Raw genomic sequence first — 20,501 nt, forward strand, 5'->3', positions numbered from 1 at the left:
TAGGGAAGAATAAAAAATAGAAATAAAAATAATTTAAAAAATTACCGTGGTTGCGAGATGATTGAGTCTTCAAATTTCCCAGTCTTCGTACCTCAGCCCTCCTGCTTTCTTCTCCATCGAGGCAGGGAAAAGGTTGTGGCTGGTTTTGGTTTTGAACGTGTTTCAATGGTAGATCTTCCTCAAACAGCTCTCGCTGTTCTATTTTGCTACCAACCAACCTTGTTCGCAGAGCAGGCTTGGGAGCAACAGGTGGCTTAATGGGAGGTGTGAGCTGCTCTCTTCTATCTTGCCCAGTCATACTATTTGCCATGTCCACAGTATCATCAACTGGAATATTCTCTTGAACTTTTAACCTCCGGGGTGCCGGCACTGGTTGTAGGCTCTCAGTAGGCCCTTGTTGGGTTTCAATGGTAAAATCAGAATCTATTCCAAGTATGGATTTGAGTGCAGGCCTTGAGGTTGGCACAGGCATAGGCCTAGCTGCTGGTACAAGGCATGATGTTACAACAGGAATGGACCTTGGCTTAATAACAGGCTTTAGAACCAAGGAACCAGGAGTATTTAGCTGAGGCTTAACGGTAGGCACAGGTTGAGATATAGCAGCAAGCTTGGAAAAAGGCCTCATTTCTTCAGTGGATTGAGGAGTAAAAGTAGAATTGAAGGAGGCCGTGGCTATTTCAGTACCCTCATTCTGGAGCATCATAGTATTAGAAGGTTGCATCACAGGTTCGGAGAGATCAATAAGCCAGTCCTCAATAGCATTAGCTTTGGGTTGTACAGGTGGTGGTGGCCTTGCAGGACCTGAAAAAAAAAATCCCCAAAAATTCAAATGAGAGTCCAGGCCTTTCATATTTTCCAGGCCTTTTTTTTTTTCAACCAATTTTAAACTGTATTTTTATTCTTTCAAATTAGAATTCATAAGCACAGTATCATGTCAGTATCATGTAAATCAATTATTAGAGTGACGAATCACATCACAACAACCAACTACTGCAAAATATTTTTAACAAGAAAAGAGCAATCAGAGATTGCAAACCCTCACCAGGATGTATTTTCAGTGGTTTTAAGGCTTTTGTGTTAAAACAAATATGGCGGTCGAACCACGTGACCGATGACGTCATCCTTATTTTTTTTTTTCTAAACTCATTTTTTCTTAGATTATGCTCAATAAATTTCATCTTGATCGGATGAAGTTATGTACTTGTTGTATTTTCAGTGGTTTTTAAGGCTTTTGTATTAAAAGAAATATGGCGGCCGAACCACGTGACCGATGACGTCATCATTTTTTCTTTCGAAACGAATTTATTCCAAGAGTATGCTCAAGAAATTTCATCTTGATCGGATAAAGTTTTGTACTTGTAGAATGATGACGTCATAATGGAGGCACCTATGACATCATCATTAACATATGTTATTCCACATGGAGAGTTCTTTACAATGAGCCATGTCTCAATTTTTTATATTCAACGCTTTCGAAGATATAGTGGTGCAAAGTTTTTCGGTTTTTCCAAGATGGCGGCCGAACCACGTGACCTATGACGTCATAATTATGATTTAAAAAATTCTACAGGTGGAGTTGCACCTATGATGAAAATTTCCTGTCAATCGGACCAACGGTTGCAGAGAAAATCACATTTATTCTGTGCGGACAAACAGACAAACGGACTCAAATGCAATACGCTCTCCTCTGGCGAGGGTAATAAAGGTGCAATGGTACATGTATAAGAACAAAAAAAACCTAGAATTGCGAGCAGTGATGGTAGGCTTCCAGGTAAAATTGCCGCCACATCACATGACTGACGTCATAATTTTCAATAAATTTTCCTCATGGGTAGTCGATCATGTCTGTAAATTTGGGTTTCGATCGGTCAAGTAGTTCTGGAGATGTAGATTTTCAATTTTTTCCCTTAAATCCAAGATGGCCACCATACCACGTGACAGATGATGTCATAGTTTAAAAATATTTTTCCCACATCAGTAGTTGATCAGATGAATGTCATCTATATAATAATACCGTAAGGACTCGACTTTGTTATCCCTTTTACGCCGCACCCAGTGACCCGATGCCCACGGCACTAATGGATTTACGATGTACGAACCGCGCTCTTTGTTTATCACGTATAGACATACTCGAAAAATCTGAATTCGCCGACGTTGGGGCCCAAAAGCGTCCGATTAACGGCCGATACGACGCCATCTTACGACGCCATCGTATTGGCGTCTGCTGGGCGAAGGCGAAGTGAGCCGTCCGCTGATTGGACAGTCGAGTGGTGTGAACATGGGTGGTGTGAACCAAATGGTCTTTTTATTCCCTTGAACATTTTAAATTAGGATATATAAGGAAACGTCTTTATCGTCATTTTAATAAAGTTAAATGGAGTGACGTTGCGATACTCGGGGTGCGTTGCATAAATCCTCGTAACTCAGAGAGGTGTAGTAGATGGCGAGACGTAAGGAAGCTTTTTTATTCCCTTGAACATTTGAAAATAGGATATATAAGGAAACGTCTTTATAATCATTTTAATAAAGTTAAATGGAGTGACGTTGCGATACTCGGGGTGCGTTGCATAAATCTTCGTTACTCAGAGAGGTGTAGCAGGTGGCGAGACGTAAGGAAGTTTAAAGATAATGATCTGAAAACAGACGAACGATATCCCTTCTGTGGATGTTCCACGGGTTTCACGTCTTTATCGTCATTTTAATAAAGTTAAATGGAGTGACGTTGCGATCAGTAAGTTGTATACGAAGAGATAAAAGGATGGCATTGACTTCGAGATGGTACGTGATAGTTGGCTGCGGCTGGCTGATGCCACGTTTTTTTTTTCTAAGTGCCATGGATGTTGATGGACATAATAAAGGTATCGGCTGATCTCTCATCGTAATATTACCCGATGGAAATGAACTGTTTCTTTGTTTGTCATTTCCTGTGCAATAATGTCAAATTGATAAGTCAGACATCCTTTTCTATTGACAGCTGCTCTCCTTTTCGATGGCATCGTCTATTGATATGCATGTTCTTCTTTCATATAATTTTACACATTCACAATCAGTATTTCAATTCTTGCAGACATTGGAAAGGAAGTTGACTCACAGGCCAACTCTCTGGCTCAATCACAGGCCGACGCACAGGCGATGTAATTGTGAGTAGCATTTTTGCACAAGTGAAAATTGATCTTTCTTCCTAACTCTTACTCGGACAAGCAAATCCCCTACGCCATCCATAATGGTACACTCTATCCATACACCACATCCTCCCTTCCGTGGATGTTCCACTGGTTTCGGCTAGTCTATATAATAATAGCGTAAGGACTCGACTTTGTTATCCCTTTTACGCCGCACCCAGTGACCCGATACCCACGGCACAAATGGATTTACGATCTACGAACCGCGCTCTTTGTTTATCACGTACAGCCATACTCGAAAAATCTGAATTAGCCGACGTTGGGGCCCACAAGCATCCGATTAACTGCCGATACGACGCCATCGTATTGGCGTCTGCTGGTTGAAGGCGAAGCAAGCCGTCCGCTGATTGGACAGGCGAAGGCGAAAGCAAGCCGTCCACTGAGTGGACAATCCAGAGCATGCATTTGTGCTGGTGTCGGCGATTGTTGTTCATTTACGCACTCTTCATTCTCATCTTTCTTCCTAACTCTTACTCGGACAAGCAAATCCCCTTTGCCATCCATAATGGTACACTCTATCCATACACCACATCCTCCCTTCCGTGGATGTTCCACGGGTTTCGGCTAGTTTTGCATTGATCCATCAAGAGGTACTCCAGAAAAGATTGTTCAATTTTTTCCTTAAATTTGAGATGGCGGCCAAACCACATGACTGATGACATCATATTTTGCAAATATTTTCCCCCATTTGAATGTAAACATATGTTTCAACTTTCGTATCAATCGCATAAGCGGTTTTGGAGAAATAGATTTTGAAAGTTTTATTTTTAAATCCAACATGGCCGCCAAACCACGTGACTGATGACGTTTTCTTTCCTCAAACTTTTATCCCCATGACTCAGGGATCGTATTTGTAAAATTTCGCGTTGACCCATTAAGCGGTTCTGGAGAAGATGTTTAAAGTTTATGGCATCATAAGCAATGGCAGCCAATCCAAGTCAAAATTGCAAAATCTAAATTAATGATGCACTAAGTTAACATTGGTATCTATAATGAGTTATGGTTTCATAGAGCTAGCAGAATCTTGTTTCTCACAGTCTGAGTCCTTTAGGTGCTTTTTTGCAAACTCCAAGCGGGCTTTCATGTGTCTTTCACTGAGGAGAGGCTTCCGTCTGGCCACTCTGCAATAAAACCCAGATCGGTGGAGTGTTGCAGTGATGGTTGTCCTTCTGGAAGTTTCTCCCATCTCCACACAGGATCTCTGGAGCTCAGCCAGTGACCATCGGGTTCTTGGTCACCTCTCTTACCAAGGCCCTTCTCCCCCGATTGCTCAGTTTGGCCGGGCAGCCAGCTCTAGGAAGAGTCCTGGTTGTTCCAAACTTCTTCCGTTTAAGAATTATGGAGGCCACTGTGCTCTTGAGAACCTTCAATGCAGCAGAATCTTTTTTGTGGGCTTCCCCAGATCTTTGCCTCGACACAATCCTGTCTCTGAGCTCTGCAGGCAGTTCCTTCGACCTCATGGCTTAGTTTTTTCTCTGATATGCATTGTCAGCTGTGAGACCTTATATAGACAGGTGTGTGCCTTTCCAAATCACGTCCAATCAATTGAATTTACCACAGGTGGACTCCAATCAAGGTGTAGAAACATCTCAAAGATGATCAAGAGAAATGGGAGGCACCTGAGCTAAATTTCAAGTGTCATAGCAAAGGGTATGAATACTTATGTAAATGTGATATTTCAGTTTTTTATTTTTAATAAATTTGCAAAACTTTCTAAAATCCTGTTTTCTCTTTGTCATTTTTGGGTATTGAGTGTAGATTGATGAGGGGAAAAATGAATTTAAACGATTTCAGAATAAGGCTGCAACATAACAAAATGTGAAAAAAGTGAAGGGGTCTGAATACTTTCTGAATGCACTGTACATACGTACGGACGGACAAACACTGTTCCAGACGTCTTTTCTCTATGGGCTACGCCGTAAAAAGATTTTGGGTTTGAACCCGTACAAAGCTGCATTTCTGCATGTAAACTCATTCACGGGCTTGGTATTAGCAGTTTTGCCATTTACCACATGTGGAAACATTCACTGGTTCAGTAATATCCCATCATATCAGTTTCATCACCATCATTAAAGATACAATAATATTACACAGAACAATAACTCCCACAGTTTTGGGGCCAGCCCCACCAAATGTTCTCTGCAGCTTTTTGGATCCCTGCATGTGTCCGAAAGTAGCTGGGTGTTTTCATAAAATTTCTCAAAGCATTTTTTTTTTTTTTAAGATTTCGGGCTCCCACCCATGCAGAGCATTGATACCTCGCTAGTAGTATGATATTTCAAAAAGTTGTGGACAGATTATGACAAAACTTGGTGGATGATTTGGGTAGGTGACAAGATCAAGCAGATTTGATTTTAGTTCAGGTCCAGATGCAGATCTGGCCTATTAGTGGGACACAAAACGTAAACTGTTCAACCTGGGTTGTTTGAACCATGTGTTTCCAATTACGAGCTCATTCTCCAGATATAACTCCAGCATTCACTCCCCTGGCTAGTTTTGGAGAACAGGTCCATCCTTTTCTGCCATCCCTGGTGCTCCTGCTTCTCCAGTTCTTGCATTCCAGTCTCCCATAACAATTAAAATGTCTCCTTTACGTACCTGTTCTAGCAGTTCCTGCAACTTTCCATAAAACTCCACATTTTCTTCATATGTTGCGGAAGTCCCAACATACATGTGAATGACGCTGGTTTTCACTGGATGTGCTTTCAACCTCACTGATATTAACCTATCATTGACTCGGTTGTATCCCAGTACTAACCCTGCCATCTTCTTATTGCAAATCACTGCCACTCCATTTCTTTTACAGGTTTCATGACCAGAAGAAACCACTGTAATAGTCAGAGTGAAACTGCTCTAAACCACCCCATCTAAGTTGACTTATCCCAAAGGTCTCAGTTCTTGTCCTCCGCATCTCTCTCTGTTACGTTTACCTTTCCCTGATTCATTGACCTTACATTCCATGTTCTAATTTTGTGAAGGTTTGAGAAGCTCAATGTTCAATTTTCAGTTCTGGTGACCTCGACAACTGCATTTCCTTGCGGGTTTGTTTCAGTCCGGTTATAATGGCCAGTCCTATTCATCAAAACACTTTGCTCCCCCACCCCCCCCCCCCCCAAGCCATCTGGCTGCTTTCAAACATGAGAGGTTCATAATCTGGCCCCGTAGCTTTATTCCTTAGATTTCAGGTCATGATGGTTTTCTTGGCATGTACAAAAGTGGGTTTCCATGGCCTTGTTTCCAAGCAGTGTCTACATTAGACAGGTGATTCTAGCCATTGTTCTCCATAGGAAAATTATCTGGCTAGCATCAAGGTCATGCAGCTATTACTGGCAATATGTGCCAGCTGCCTGGTTGGCCATTCACCACTTGCTCCCATGGCTTCACGTAATCCTGATCAGCAGGTTACAATGGGGTAGTACACTTTGCCCACGGGTGGTCCAGAGGTTAACAAATGCAAAGGTCACCATCTTTAACAAGGATTGTTGCCTTTACCGCATTAAAACCTTAGCCTTTGGTTTCAAAACTTGAACCAAGGCAGGGGCGGATTTGGATTCAGAGTTTCCTTCTCCTAGATGAACTGCCTACCGAGTCCCATCTGCCCAAAGTAACTGGTTTTAATGTGCCTTTCACCTCCACACCCGTTAGTGAAAAGCAACCCCACCATGAGAAGGCCGTTGCAGAGCTGGACTGTCAGAGGCTGTTAGAGACGCTGAGCCATTGCAGTATTTTACACACCTTGAGAGCTTATCCTCAACGCCACTCTGACAGCATAACCGTTCATGGGTGTCAAGTTAAAAGCTCTGTCACCCAATTGTTAACACAAGATATATCAATATATTAACTGAGGTGCATTAACGGTGGAGCAGTGACCTTAAAACTCCACCAAAATCATGACTAGATCAAGATCAAAGGAGGCATCGCACCGAGACACAACCTCACCAAAAGATTATTGCTAACTTCGCTACATGCCCAGGAGTGTTCCAACAGCTAAACTGGGAAAATATAGGAATACATTTCAACAGATTAAGACTAAACCATCTATGATTCGCAAATGATGTTTTAATCTCATACCAGCCTGAAAAACTGAAAATCATAAAGGAAGACCTCAATTTGGAAAGTCGAAAGACCACACTAAAAATAGGACCACTGGACCTGTAGATTATTTGGGTCCTGGCCTAATCTTGTAACCCAAATTTGATAGCATTATGACTGGTGGGTCTGGAGAATACGTTTTTTGAAGGAATTTACGCGATTTTCCAAAACAATGACAAAGTCGGCAATTTTGACACACTTCCGGTCATGTGATCGGCATAACCTCTGCAATCGAACATCCCTACCCTGGCCTAATGTTGGAACACAAATTTGGTAGCATTCTGACTCATGGGTCTGGAGAAAATGATTTTTGAAGGAATTTACTAAGTCCGCTATTTTGACACACTTCTGGTCATGTGACCGGAATGACCTTTTCATCCCTATTACCATTAAGGATTGGAACCTTGCTGCCAAATTTCAGACGGATCAGCCCATACCAGTGGTTTGGCTGGAAAAGTCAAAATATGATGCACAATGGACGGACGGTGAATGAAGACAATACCTTATCTGGAATCCCAATTCCGTGGTCGTGATGATCGTGGAATCCCAATTCCAGATAAGCTAAAAATGAATATGACAAAGACAAATATTACTTACTCTTGAACCGTTATGTAAAACGGAAGAGCTTCAAATTGATCATGGAAGATCAAATTGACCACAATGGTAGGAACCAGGAATTACATTTACTTTGGACAAATCGGAATAATGGATACAAATCACTGAAGAAGTGAAGAGACGTACTTGAGCAGGATGGGCACCTTTTGAAAAATGTAATAACGTCATAAGGTTGGTGCGACTGTCCCATAGTAATACTGTTTTATTCTTCGTAAAACGACTGGTCCATCTATATATTATATATACTAGCAACGGTACCCGCCCTATGGGTGGGGCTTCAATTGGGAGGCCCAAATGAAAAGGCTAAATATCAGAAATTGAAGGCTTTTTTTCTTTTAAACGATTTATATAAACATCCATTAAATCTCGATCGGTGCAGCCATTTGTGCGGCACCCGGGAAAATAACGTCATGCGGGAACAAGTATCAGCAGGATGTGGCAGTGTGGGAGTCGACGTTTGTGATCCTCCTTCATGCCGAAGTAGCCCACCACTTCTCCAAGCATTCCGCTCTTCAGATCCGCCATGACAGATTTAAGCTTGATACTGAAGACGCGTGCAGTTAGTACTCCCGATGTTGTATGTACTCCCGTGTCCTCTAACAACCCGTGTCCTTATAAAAGGTCTTTGTCCGAGGTCACCGAGTTCGATCGGTGCAGCTGTGCAGCGATCGGTGCAGCCGTTTGTGCGTCACCCGGGAAAACAACATCGTCACAACATCGTCACAATGAATGTTATGCGAACGCGAATGTTAGCAATGGTACCCGTCCTACAGGCGGGGCTTCAATTGGGAAGCCCAAATGAAAAGGTACAATATCAGAAATTGAAAGCTTTTTTTTATTTCAAACGATTCATATAAACATCCATTAAATCATATCACACGCAAATCTTCAAAATCTAAACAGTATCTTACTATAATTCACCAAATGTCCCACAGTGATCGATACACCATGATCGTGATGATCGTGGTCGTGAATCGTGATCGATAATCGTGTTCATAATCGCTATGTCGTATGTACTCCCGATACGTGTTTCCTTCAGTTGAAATGGGTTAGAATTCTCTAAAGCAAGGATTCAACCCGTGTCCTGATCGTGGCAGGTGCAGCTGTGCAGCGATCGGTGCAGCCGTTTGTGCGCGCACCCAGGAAAACAACATCGTCACAATGAGAACAATGAACATCATGCGAACACGAATGTTATGCGGGAGTCCAGACCTGAGAATGCTGGAGACTAAAGCTGAAATTGGGGAAACTAAATAGCCTATTTTACTCCTGGAGATCCCAGGATTACCCACACAAAATATCTTTGCGATCGGTTCAGCTGTTTTTACGGTACCTTCAAACAGACAGACAGACAGACAGACAGTTTTTTTTTTTTTTTTTTTTTGTATACAAGATCGAGGCTCGTGAAAGAGCGAACATTAATCACACAGAAAGACAAACAGACACACAAAACAAATAACATCGGGAGCGGTAGACAAGATGGGGAGAGAGGGGGAAGAGGACACAAACACAACATTTGAGAGCAGGGACCGAGAGACATGGAGACATCGAGAGAACTGTGGGAGGGAGAGGGCTTTGGGGGGGAGGCATGGGAAGGGGGGGGGGTGGAAGAGGTATAAAACATATGGACACTGCCAAGACTTCCAGGAAAGAAGTTGGAATTTCAAACAAGGTGGATCTGGGGTGAATTAGTGGGGGTAGAAAAGATCAAGGTTTTGGATGGGGGAAGATAAGAGATGGTGGTGAACAGCTGTTTTGAAGACCTGGAGGGAGGAGTGTGATTGAAGTGAGTGTGGGAGTTTGTTCCAGAGGCGGGAGAAAAGGGGAATGAAAGAGTGAAGGTGAGCAGAGAGCCGAGATTTCGGCAGTTTAACCATCAGAGGGTGGCTGGCAGATCTTGTGCGACCTGTAGGAATATTTGGGGGACAGAGCACAGAGAGAGCTGGGGGAGCAAGGCCGGAGAGGAGTCGGTAGAAGACAGAAAGACCACCTACCTGCCTGCGGTGAGTGAGTGAAAGGCCCTCAGAGATAGCTTCATCGCGGGAGATTCCAATGATTCTGAAAGCTTTGGATTCAACAGCGTGAAGCCGAGCCAGGTGTGAGGCAGGAGCACCAGCCCATGGGGAGAACAGTATTCCATTGAGCTGCGGATGAAAGCCTTGTATGTGGTGAGGAGCTCAGGTGTGCCTAGGAAGGACTTCGCACGACGGAGGATGCCCAGTCGGCGACTGGCTTTGGAGGCCAGCTTGGAAATGTGGTTTTCCCAAGAAAGATCATGGCAGATGGTGAGACCCAAAAGCTTGAGCGACAGAACTTCTTGGAGAGGATTGTTGAGAAAGTAGATGGGAGGGTTGTCCAGTCGATCTTTTCGGAGAGACATAGTAAGAGTGTGAGATTTGTCAGGATTGAAAGACATGTTCCACATGTTTGACCAGTCTGTGATTTTGTCCAGGTCTTCAGAGAGTGAGGAGGCTGCAGACTGCCGATCTGAGGGAAGAGGAATGGAGCGGCAGAGAGTGGAGTCATCAGCAAAGAGAAACAGAGGATTTTCCAGAGAGTCGGAGAGATCATTGATAAAGACCAGAAAAAGCACAGGGCCCAGCACACTGCCTTGGGGAACTCCAGCCTGAACGGGAAGGGGAGATGAGAGAAATCCATTCAGGGCCACACGTTGACTACGACCAGAGAGGAAGTCCGCAAGCCATGCATGGAGATTTCCATGGATACCATAGGAGGAGAGTTTGGTGAGCAGAGCTGGGTGCCAGACCGTATCGAAGGCATGTGATATGTCAAGGGAGACAGCTCTGATTTCCTGTTTGGCATTGAGGACCTCCATCCATTGTTGAGACAGCAGAAGCAGCATGTCCAGAGTAGAGTGACCTGGTCTGAAACCAAATTGATGATCAGAGATCAAGCCATTGGAGAAGAGGAAAGATTTCATATCCGAAGCAATGACGGATTCCATGACTTTGCTGATAATTGGGAGCAGGCTGATTGGTCTGTAGTTGCAAGGATCTGTTTTTGCACCTTTTTTGTGTAAAGCGGTAATGTTTGCTGATTTCCAGGATGCTGGCAGATGACCTTGAGCAAAAGATAGGGTGAAAAGAACAGAGAGAGGGTGAGATAGAGCGGCAGAGCAGGATTTTAGGACCCGTGGGCTGATGCCATCTGGTCCAGTTGCAGAATCAGAGTCGAGGTTTGACAAAAACTCCTCCACCTTGTCAGGAGAGAAGGTCACAGAGTCCAGGAGCAGTTTGGTTCGACTGGGAAAGGTGGGAACAGAGAGAGATGGGTTTGGGACTAAAGATTTTGAGGCAAACACAGAGTTGAGGCATTCGGCTTTGTCACGTGCGATGTCAACTGTGTGGCCATTTGAGGTAAGGGAGGGGATGGAGGGGGAACAAACACCAGAAACGGATTTGACCAGACGCCACCAGGATTTGGAGGAAGGAGACAGGTTTGAGAGTTCATTCTTGAGTGAGGAGAGATAGTGCTTCCTGGCACTCCTGAGGGTAGACACACACTTGTTCCGAGCTTGGTGGAAGGAACTGAGATTTCCTTCAGTTGGATTAGCTTTCCAAGAGGCAAAGGCAAGTTGTTTCAGGGCAACTGCCTCACCACAAGATTCAGTGTACCATGGACGGGAGGAAGGGTAAGACAACTGAAGGCGAGATGGGATAAATCTGTGCATGAGAGAGATCAGTTTGCTTTGGAAGAATTCCCAGGAAGAATTGATGTCAGAGGCAGTGGAGATGGGAGACCAATCCAGACGAATGATGGCTGCTTGAAGACCGTCCCAGTCGGCCTGAGTGAAATGCCAGACTCGTCGACGCTGAGGAGGCTCTCTGAGAATGGCCAGAGAGATGTCCACTTTGACAAGCACATGATCAGAAGAACCGATTGGAGCAGAAGAAGAGCAGCAGACATTAGCAGGGAAGTTAGTCATAACCAAGTCTAGAAGAGAAGATACTCCATTGGCTGAGATCCGGGTCGGGAAATTGACAGATTGTGTCAATCCCAGTGAGTCACAGAAGTCCTTTGCTGAGGTGCCATGACTGGTGAGAGAGGAACCCACACCCAACCAGGTGGCATGATGACAATTGAAGTCACCACATATGAGGAAGAGAGAGTTGGGATGAGTGGATAGAAGTTGGTCCATGTTGTCTGACAGTGAAATGTAGATGGAGTCATCACTGTTTGGGGGACGGTACAGAATACATATGAACAAAAGGTGGGAGCGGAGAGGAAGCCGTAGCCAGAGGTACTCCTGGGGGTGAAGAGGAGAGAGGGCAGTGCAAGGAGAGTGAGGAAGAGAGTTTTTGATAAAGATAGCCACCCCACCACCAGGCCGAGGCTCAGGTCCATCATACCGGAGGAGGGAGTAACCAGGAAGAGATATTAAGGAATCAGAGACATCTTGAAGGAGGAAAGTCTCTGTTAAGCAGATCAAGTCTGGATTGTCAGAAGCAACCTGTATGGAGAGATCAGTCAGGTTTGAGCGAAGGCCCCGGATGTTTGAGGTCCATACAGTTAATGAAGAGAGAGGGGGAGCATCGGGTACAGGACAGGGGAGGGGAGGAGTAGGGTAAGATGAAGGATGAGAGGGGGAGGTAGGGAGAGCAGTTGTTAGTGTGTCAGCGATTGCAGAAGAGTTCCAAGAAAGGGAAGGATGAGGAGGATGAAAGGTTTGAAGGTGAAGGGATGAGGCACAGTGAGGGGTTGTTTGAGGGGGGGCAGAGGAAAGAAGAAGGTTGGGGGGGTGGAGGTATGAGATAGAAGGGAGACGAAGTGGGGAGGAGGCAGCTTTGAGGAGGAGGGGGGAGGAGGGATAATTGGAGAGGAATGGTATGGGGGGAGATTTGAATGGGAGGGGTTGGGGGGGAGTTTTGAAGGGGAGGAGTGAGGGGGGAGTTTAGGAGGGGAAGGGCAAGGGGGGAGTTCAGGAGTGGAGGGGCAGGGGGGGGAGTTTAAGAGTGGCGGGGCAAGGGGGGAGTTTAGGAGTGTAGGTGCAAGGGGAGGGATTTGGATGGGAGGGGCAAGAGGGGAGTTTAGAAAGTGGATGATTAATGAAAGACGAACATTGAAAACAAATTGGGTTTGTTGTGATTTTCAAGTTAGCAATCCGGTTCAGAATGATGGAGGAGGGATGGAATGAATGTGAATTTAGACCATGTAGTGAGGGAGACGTATAAGATATTGAATTTCTTTTTTTTGAGGTGGAATGAGTTGGAGAGGAAATTGAGAAAAGCCTTTTAAATAGGAAGAAAAACAGCGTGTTGTAAAATACCACTGAGTAAAACACTGAAGGGGAAAGGTTATACATATTTAAATAATATTTAAACAGAACCGTGAACAATCTTATGTGCACAAAAATACCAACGGGGGGAGAGCCGAGAGGGACCACCACGAGTCACGTGAAGGGCAAACGGTGGATCAAAGTTGAAAACTGAAGTTGGTGAATTATAGTAAGATATATATATATATATATCTGTGCAGTGTCTGTGTTGTGTTGTGTTGTGTTGTGTCACTGAACTACTCCCTCAAAGTTTTGTGAAATCCTACCAAACTTCTAGTATGCATCTATCTCTCCCGTCGGTATGTCCTAAGGGTATTTTCTTTGAAAAATTTTCCAATTATTATTTTATTTTTTGGGGGGAATTTTTTTTTTTCCAACTTAAGTTTTCAACTTCAATTGTTTATAAAATGTAATATCACGTATATTACAAATGCATTTGTGCATTATGATTGTTTGAATTATGATTGGTGTAAACCATGACAAAACAGCAACTCAGGTACAGTCATTTATCTACAGACTTGGCATTTAATATGGATTATTTTTTTTGTGGGGGTGAACTTACTTTTCAAGATGACTTAGAACCAAAAGTTCATTGGAATTATGTTGAAATTATTCTAGATTTTGTTAATGTGACCTTTAAAAGAAACAAAAACCACATTTGACATTTCAAAACAAATAAATTGACACTTGAAAGTGATGTAAACTGATATCGCACTCAATTCATGGACAGTACTGTGTTAAACGTCTGTACGTTTTCCAGAAGTAGCTCTTTATTTTGCACATTAGCCAATTTTTTTTTAACCAAAACTAAAGTTAAATTACGACTGGGATTACGGACAGTAAAATTACAGTTCAGTACTTCGTGTAACCCCCACGAGCATTCAGGAGAGCACGTACACGTTGAGGCATGCTGTTCATGAGATTTGCCAAGGTTTGGACAGGAATCGCTTGCCATGCAGTGACAATAGCCTGCTGCAATTCACGCACAGAGGTCGGCTGCTGGTCCAAGTGGTCGATTTGACGCGTTAATTCTGCCCACAAGTTCTCTCTCGGATTCATATCCGGGGACATGGCAGGCCACTCCATATGCTCTTCACCACTGTCAGCAAGAAAGTGTTGGATCATGCGAGCACGATGAGGCCGTGCATTGTCATCTTGGAAGACCAAGTTTCCTCGAAAGGCTGCACGAGCAAATGGAAGCAATGTTTCTTCCAGAATGGCCCTGTACTTGAACTGGTTCAGGTTTCCATTCAGAACAACCAGGTCAGTTTTGCCCCATGCATGAAAAGCAGCCCAAACGGTCACCCCACCACCTCCAGCTTGGACCCTTGGCACTATACAATCTTTGTTGTAGGCTTCATGCACTTGTCTGCGCACTCGGACGTGGCCACCTTGGCGATAGACCAGAAATCTAGACTCGTCACTGAAGATCACATGATTCCAGTGTCCTGGCTGCTATTGACGGTGCTCTCTGGCCCACTGCAATCGGCGCTGGCGGTGTTGTCTGGTCAGGCGTGGCTTTCTCAGTGGACGCCTGGCACGATAGCCTGCTTGAACCAGTCGTTGGTTGACTAGCCTTCTGGATTCAGGCACATTTGTCAGTTGCTGCCACTCAGCCCTAAGCCGATTAGCTGACTTGGTACGGCCATTGCGTACTAACCGGTGCAGCTGGCGATCATCCCTCCTTGTGGTTCTGCAGGGACGTCCTGGCCTCGGTATTGGAGTAGGGACACCCCTCTGAGCATTTCGTTTCAGGATCTTTGACACCTGACCTTGAGTGATGCCATACTGCCGAGCAATAGCACGCTGTTTCATGCCGTAATTTCGTAAAGCCACCACTCCATGACAAACAGCATTGTCGAGTTGACGGACCATCTCCAGAGGAAGCGGCAATAACTTTTGGAGACGTGCAGCAGTTGTTTTCCACTAATACAGAACGCAACAACCCTTGTATACCTGACTGTGAAGCCAATCATCAAATGCACCTGTCCGTACATTTTGCCATGCCACCTGTGATATAATCCTGTTGTTGACTTCTTGCTGCAACAGACAATCAGTGACATGATTCTTTTAACAAATAAATCACCAAAGTGTAAAAGAAACTCACCAGATTGATATACTGAGTGAAGAAAGTAAACCCAAGTCAAGAAAAAAAATATATTCCATATTAAATGCCAAGTCTGTATATATCTACATATCTGGGCAGTGTCTGTTGTCACTGAACTACTCCCTGAAACTTTTGTTTCCGTGGTTGTGAAGTGTTTTTAATAACGTGGTGGTGGTTTTGAATCACGTGGTGGTGGTTTTGAATCACGTGGTGGTGAGGTATTTTGAATTATGTGGTGGTGAGGTGTTTTTAAATTACATGTTGGTGAGGTGTTTTGAATTACATGGTGGTAAGGTGTTTTGAATTACATGGGGTTGAGGTGTTTTGGATTACGTGGTGGTGAGGTGTTTTGGATTACGTGGTGGTGAGGTGTTTTAAATTTGGTGGGGGTGAGGTGTTTTAAATTACGTGGGGGTGAGGTGTTTTAAATTACTTGGTGGTGAGGTGTTTTGAATTACGTGGTGGTGAGGTGTTTTAAATTACGTGGTGGTGAGGTGTTTTAAATTACATTGGAGTGAGGTGTTTTGAATTACATGGTGGTGAGATGTTTGTAATTACATGGGGGTGAGGTGTTTTGAATTACGTGGTGGTGAGGTGTTTTGAATTACGTGGTGGTAAGATCTTTTTAATTACGTGGTGGTGAGGTGTTTTGAATTACTTGGTGGTGAGGTGTTTTTAATTACATGGTGGTGAGGTGTTTTGAATTACATGGTGGTGAGATGTTTTTATTTACGTGGTGGTGAGGTGTTTTGAATTACGTGGTGGTGAGGTGTTTTTAATTACGTGGTGGTGAGATGTTTTTAATTACGTGGTGGTGAGATGTTTTTAATTACGTGGTGGTGAGATGTTTTTAATTACATGGGGGTGAGGTGTTCTGAATTACTTGGTGGTGAGGTATTTTAAATTACTTGGTGGTGAGGTGTTTTGAATTACGTGGTGGTGAGGTGTAATTGTCCCAAACTTCCAGTCTGCAATTATCCCTCCCGTATTTATGTGCTGAGGGGTTCTTATTTGAATTTTATATATTTTTCAACCTGAATCTTCAACCTAAATTGCCGAAAAAATGTAATATCACAAACACAACAAATACATTTGTGCAAAATAATTGTTTGTATTATGATTGATGTAAATCATGACAACACAGCAACTCAGGTACAGTCATTATCCTCAGCTAAAATAAGCCCGTTCCTCAGTAACGACGCATGGTGAGGTGAGCGCAGTGAGCCGAGCCAAGCTAGTATAATACATCTGTTTATTATAATGAGACTCTATTGTACTTCAAAATCATTTTGTTTGAGCTTTCTGACTCCTCAGCCTGGTGTTGGCCTAGCGGTTAGGGTGCCGGCTTGGGATCCTCGGATCCAGGGTTCAAATCCCGGTCGATTGCTGAATTAACGCCAGGGGGGTTGACTCAGCCTGTCATCCTTCCGAGGTCGACAAATTGAGTACCAGTTAACTGGTAATTCCCTGTGTGTCACAAGAGGTGACTAACAGGGTTGGCGGCAGGAAGGGCATCCGGCCATAAAACATTGCTTCAAAAAGGGGTCCACGGTGCCCAAAAAAGGCCAACCCCTGCTCTGCAGGGAAAAATGGCCTCTAAAGGTGGTTCTTTCTGACTCCTCAACTCCTCTTTAAAGAAATGCCAAAGGACCATTTCTGTTTTATGATAAGATAGGAATTTTGCCGTTAATTACATATCATCTTTGGTTGGCTTTTTTTTCTTTTTCTTTTTTTGTATACTGAATCGAGGCTCGTGGAAGAGCTAACATTTATTTCACAAACAAATCAACCAGACAAACAAAATATACAAAAAGAGGGAGCGGAAGACAAGATGGGGAGAGAAGGGGAAGCACACAACCAAAACATTTGAGAGCAGGGAGAAGTGTGGGAGGGAGAGGGCTTGGGGGGAGGAGGTGTGGGAAGGGGTAAGGGGTGGAGAGGTATAAAACATAAGGGGACCGAAATTAGCGGGGGTAGAAAAGATCAAGGTTTTGGATGGGGGAGGATAAGAGATGGTGGTGAACAGCTGTATTAAAGACCTGGAGGGTGGAGTGGGATTGAAGAGAGGGAGTTTGTTCCAGAGGCGGGAGAAAAGAGGAATGAAGGAGTGAAGGTGAGCAGAAAGTCTTGATTTTGGCAGTTTAACCATAAGAGGGTTGCAGGCAGATCTTGTGCGACCTGTAGGAATATTTGGGGGACAGAGCCCAGAGAGAGCTGGGGGCTTCATGGAAAGACAATATCCCTACTCCTCCAATATGATTATTTCCAACTTAAACCAATTATACTCAAACTCTGGACCTCACCTCGCATGACTTCTGGCTCCGTTTGTGTACTTGCTGAACGAAAGGAACACCGCCTCCTCTCAATATCAGTAGAACCTTGGTTTGACTGCCTGACTACTTCCTCATAGGTAGGAGGGGGCTGAGGATACACAGTGTGTTAAAATCAGTCAAACGACTTAAGATAATTTAACATGGTAGCACAACTATAATGCAACTGTGATAAAGAACTCAACAAAAAAACATTTCCATCCCGAATCAGTATTTGGCCATCCAACAGTGGACATCAGTATGAGGTAGTTAAAAAGGTACGTATCAGCTTTATATCATAGGTTATCCACAGCACTCACCTCATCCTCATTCCAACTATTGTAGATTCCATCTATGGACCCCCTCCTGCAATGTCCTGGACACGAGTTCGAAGGCTCCCTCACTGTAATGTCTGAAAAACAAAAGGTAAACATAATCTCCAGACGTCACCACCACAACTATCCAGCATTGTAGACCCTCGCTGGAGGAGATTGTTTGGCATTTGGGTCTGCCTGCCTGTTGGTCTGTCTGTTTGTCTGCTTGTTTGTCTGTCTGTTTGTCTGCTTGTTCGTCTGTCTGTTTGCCTGTTTGCTTGCTTGTTATGACAAAAATGAAAATTTTCCTCATATGGCGGTCTGTCTTGTTTGTTTGTATATTTATTTGTCTGTGAGCGTGATAACTCACGAACACTTTAAGCTATCTTCGTCGAACTTTACCAGAGGAATCCACAGGACAAAAGTGAGGCTGTCAATACTTTTTCGACTACATAGGTCAAAGGTCAAGGTTCTCTCGTTTGTCCGGGCGATATATATCTCAGCCATCCTTTGAGCTAGGAAGCTGAAATTTCGGCACAATAGTGAACAAGTACTTTGGCAAAACAGTATATTATATTTTTTTTCATTAATTGATTAATTACTTAATTATTATCGATTAATTAAGTACATATGTATTGACTATCTCATCTGGGCAATATCTCAGGCACCTTTTGAGCTCGGAAGCTGATATTTGGACATGACAATGACCAAGTCATTTGGCTGTATGGGTATTTTTTATTTATCGATTAATCAATTTTTCGATTAATTATTTAATTATTTGATTACTTAATTTTCAAAAAGTTACAGATTCGGATGAAACAGTGGTGGTTTAGGTATTCTATTAGCCAATTTATTAAGAAATTCATTATTCTACGATTATTATTTAGTTATTGTAATTACACAATTAATCAATCAATTGTTGATTCTCTTAATTTTCGTCATACATGTCAGGCTACCGCTTGACGTCTTTTCTTGTTTGTCTGTCTGTTTGTCTGTCTGTCTGCTTGCCTGTTTGTTTGCTGTTTTCCTACTTGTTTGTCTGCACGAAATTTGTCTGTTTGTCTGCACGAAATGTGAGTATGTGTATGAATGACATTAGACCCTTTATAACCCCAACACCCTTCAGACCCCAAGGACCCTACAGACCCCTCAAACCTAATCCTCCCCATTACACCCTTTAGAACCCTTAGACATCTAAGGCCCTTTAGATCTTTCAGACCTTTTAATACCTTTTAGACCTCTAAACTGTGGGGCCTTTTTATACAATTTAAGCCCCTTTAAACCCATTTAGACCTTTCAACCTTTAGACCTTCAGACCTTTACACATTTACAACTACATCATCTAGAGTCTAGAGTCTAGACCTTTCATTTGCTATCAACGGCCTTTCATTTGGTACATCCTTCCATATATTTGCCACACAAAACAAGTCCTGGTGAGGATCTGCAATCTCTGATTGCTCATTCTTGTTTTGTTTTCTTCAGTGTCAACTGTCAACCATCTGCAAGCCAAGATGGTTGATACACAGAGTAATTCAAACTGGCCAATGCTAACAATGAAACCGAATAGCACCACGACAGCAAGAGGACCTTTGAAACACAAATATGAGTACTTGGCTTTGCAAAGAGATATAACTGGTGCAAGTACTTACATGAACGATAGATAAGTGATGATATAACTAGATAAGTGCTGACATGCAAGTCTGCGGTACCTAGTGAAAGATACAAGGAGTTGAAAAAGAAAGAATTTGAAAAAGAACCTTAAACATTGCACAAGATCAATTAAGAAAATTAAAATTTGATGCAAATTTCAGACCCAAAATCAAATAATGTGATGCGGATGGGTCAATGGATAGGCCTCCACTCCGACTAGATGTCAAGCCACCGATAAGGAATTTTAATTTGTTAAGCAGTGCTGACATCTCTGTCAGAGGTTCGGGAAGAAGGGCAGGATAGGGATGGTTGGAGAAATCTGATCATTAATGGAACCAGAAGCCGGACATGACTTGACAGAACTAGATAACTAAATAAGTGCTTACATATAATTTGTTTGCATAGGTGCATTAATCACTTACATTGAAGGATAGAGTCAAAGGGGAGAAACCGCCAAAAAAAGCAAATAAAATATCAGCAATCCAGGAAGAGAAGCAATCAAAAGAAAGCAATCCACAAGCTATGACCAAGGTTGAATGATTACGAAGCCTGTAATGATTCCACAAAGGAAAATAACGATTGAAGATCACATGGAATCCTGTTGAAGACATTTTTAAAATTATTGTGGTGCCACAGTGGTAATGGTTAGAGCGTCCACTCTGAGTCTGCGAGGTCAGCAGTTCGAATCCGATCCCGTCCGAGTCATATCAGACATAAAACTGGTACGTGCTGCTTCCTTGTTTGATACTCAGCATTTAAAAAGGATAGAGCACCGACAAACAACCATGGGTTGGCAACCATTGTGCAGGCACGATGGGCCTAATCACCTCTAGACTAGGAATAAATAAATAAATAAAAACACCTTTAGAGGCCATTTTTCCCCGCAAAGCAGGGGTTGGCCTTTTTCGGGAACCGTGGTTGTTGTTGTTTTTCGGT

At 43.3% G+C, this 20,501-nt stretch overlaps 1 protein-coding gene across 8 annotated transcripts in view; it reads right to left on the reverse strand.

Annotated features, from left to right (window-relative positions):
• LOC137421229 (uncharacterized) overlaps positions 1–20,501 on the reverse strand; it is a 176,086-nt gene that overhangs the window by 92,530 nt on the left and 63,055 nt on the right. For all 8 annotated transcript variants that reach the window (XM_078771737.1, XM_068107072.2, XM_068107069.2 and 5 more), the window contains 3 exons: positions 17,922–18,013; positions 17,596–17,713; positions 46–801 (listed from right to left, as the gene is read on the reverse strand). In XM_078771737.1, coding sequence (XP_078627863.1) covers positions 46–801; positions 17,596–17,713; positions 17,922–18,013 — 966 coding nt within the window. The remainder of the gene's footprint in view (positions 1–45; positions 802–17,595; positions 17,714–17,921; positions 18,014–20,501) is intronic.

Source organism: Myxine glutinosa, chromosome 2 (assembly GCF_964187855.1).
Source record: "Myxine glutinosa chromosome 2, kmMyxGlut1.1, whole genome shotgun sequence".
NCBI classification, from domain to species: domain Eukaryota; kingdom Metazoa; phylum Chordata; class Myxini; order Myxiniformes; family Myxinidae; genus Myxine; species Myxine glutinosa.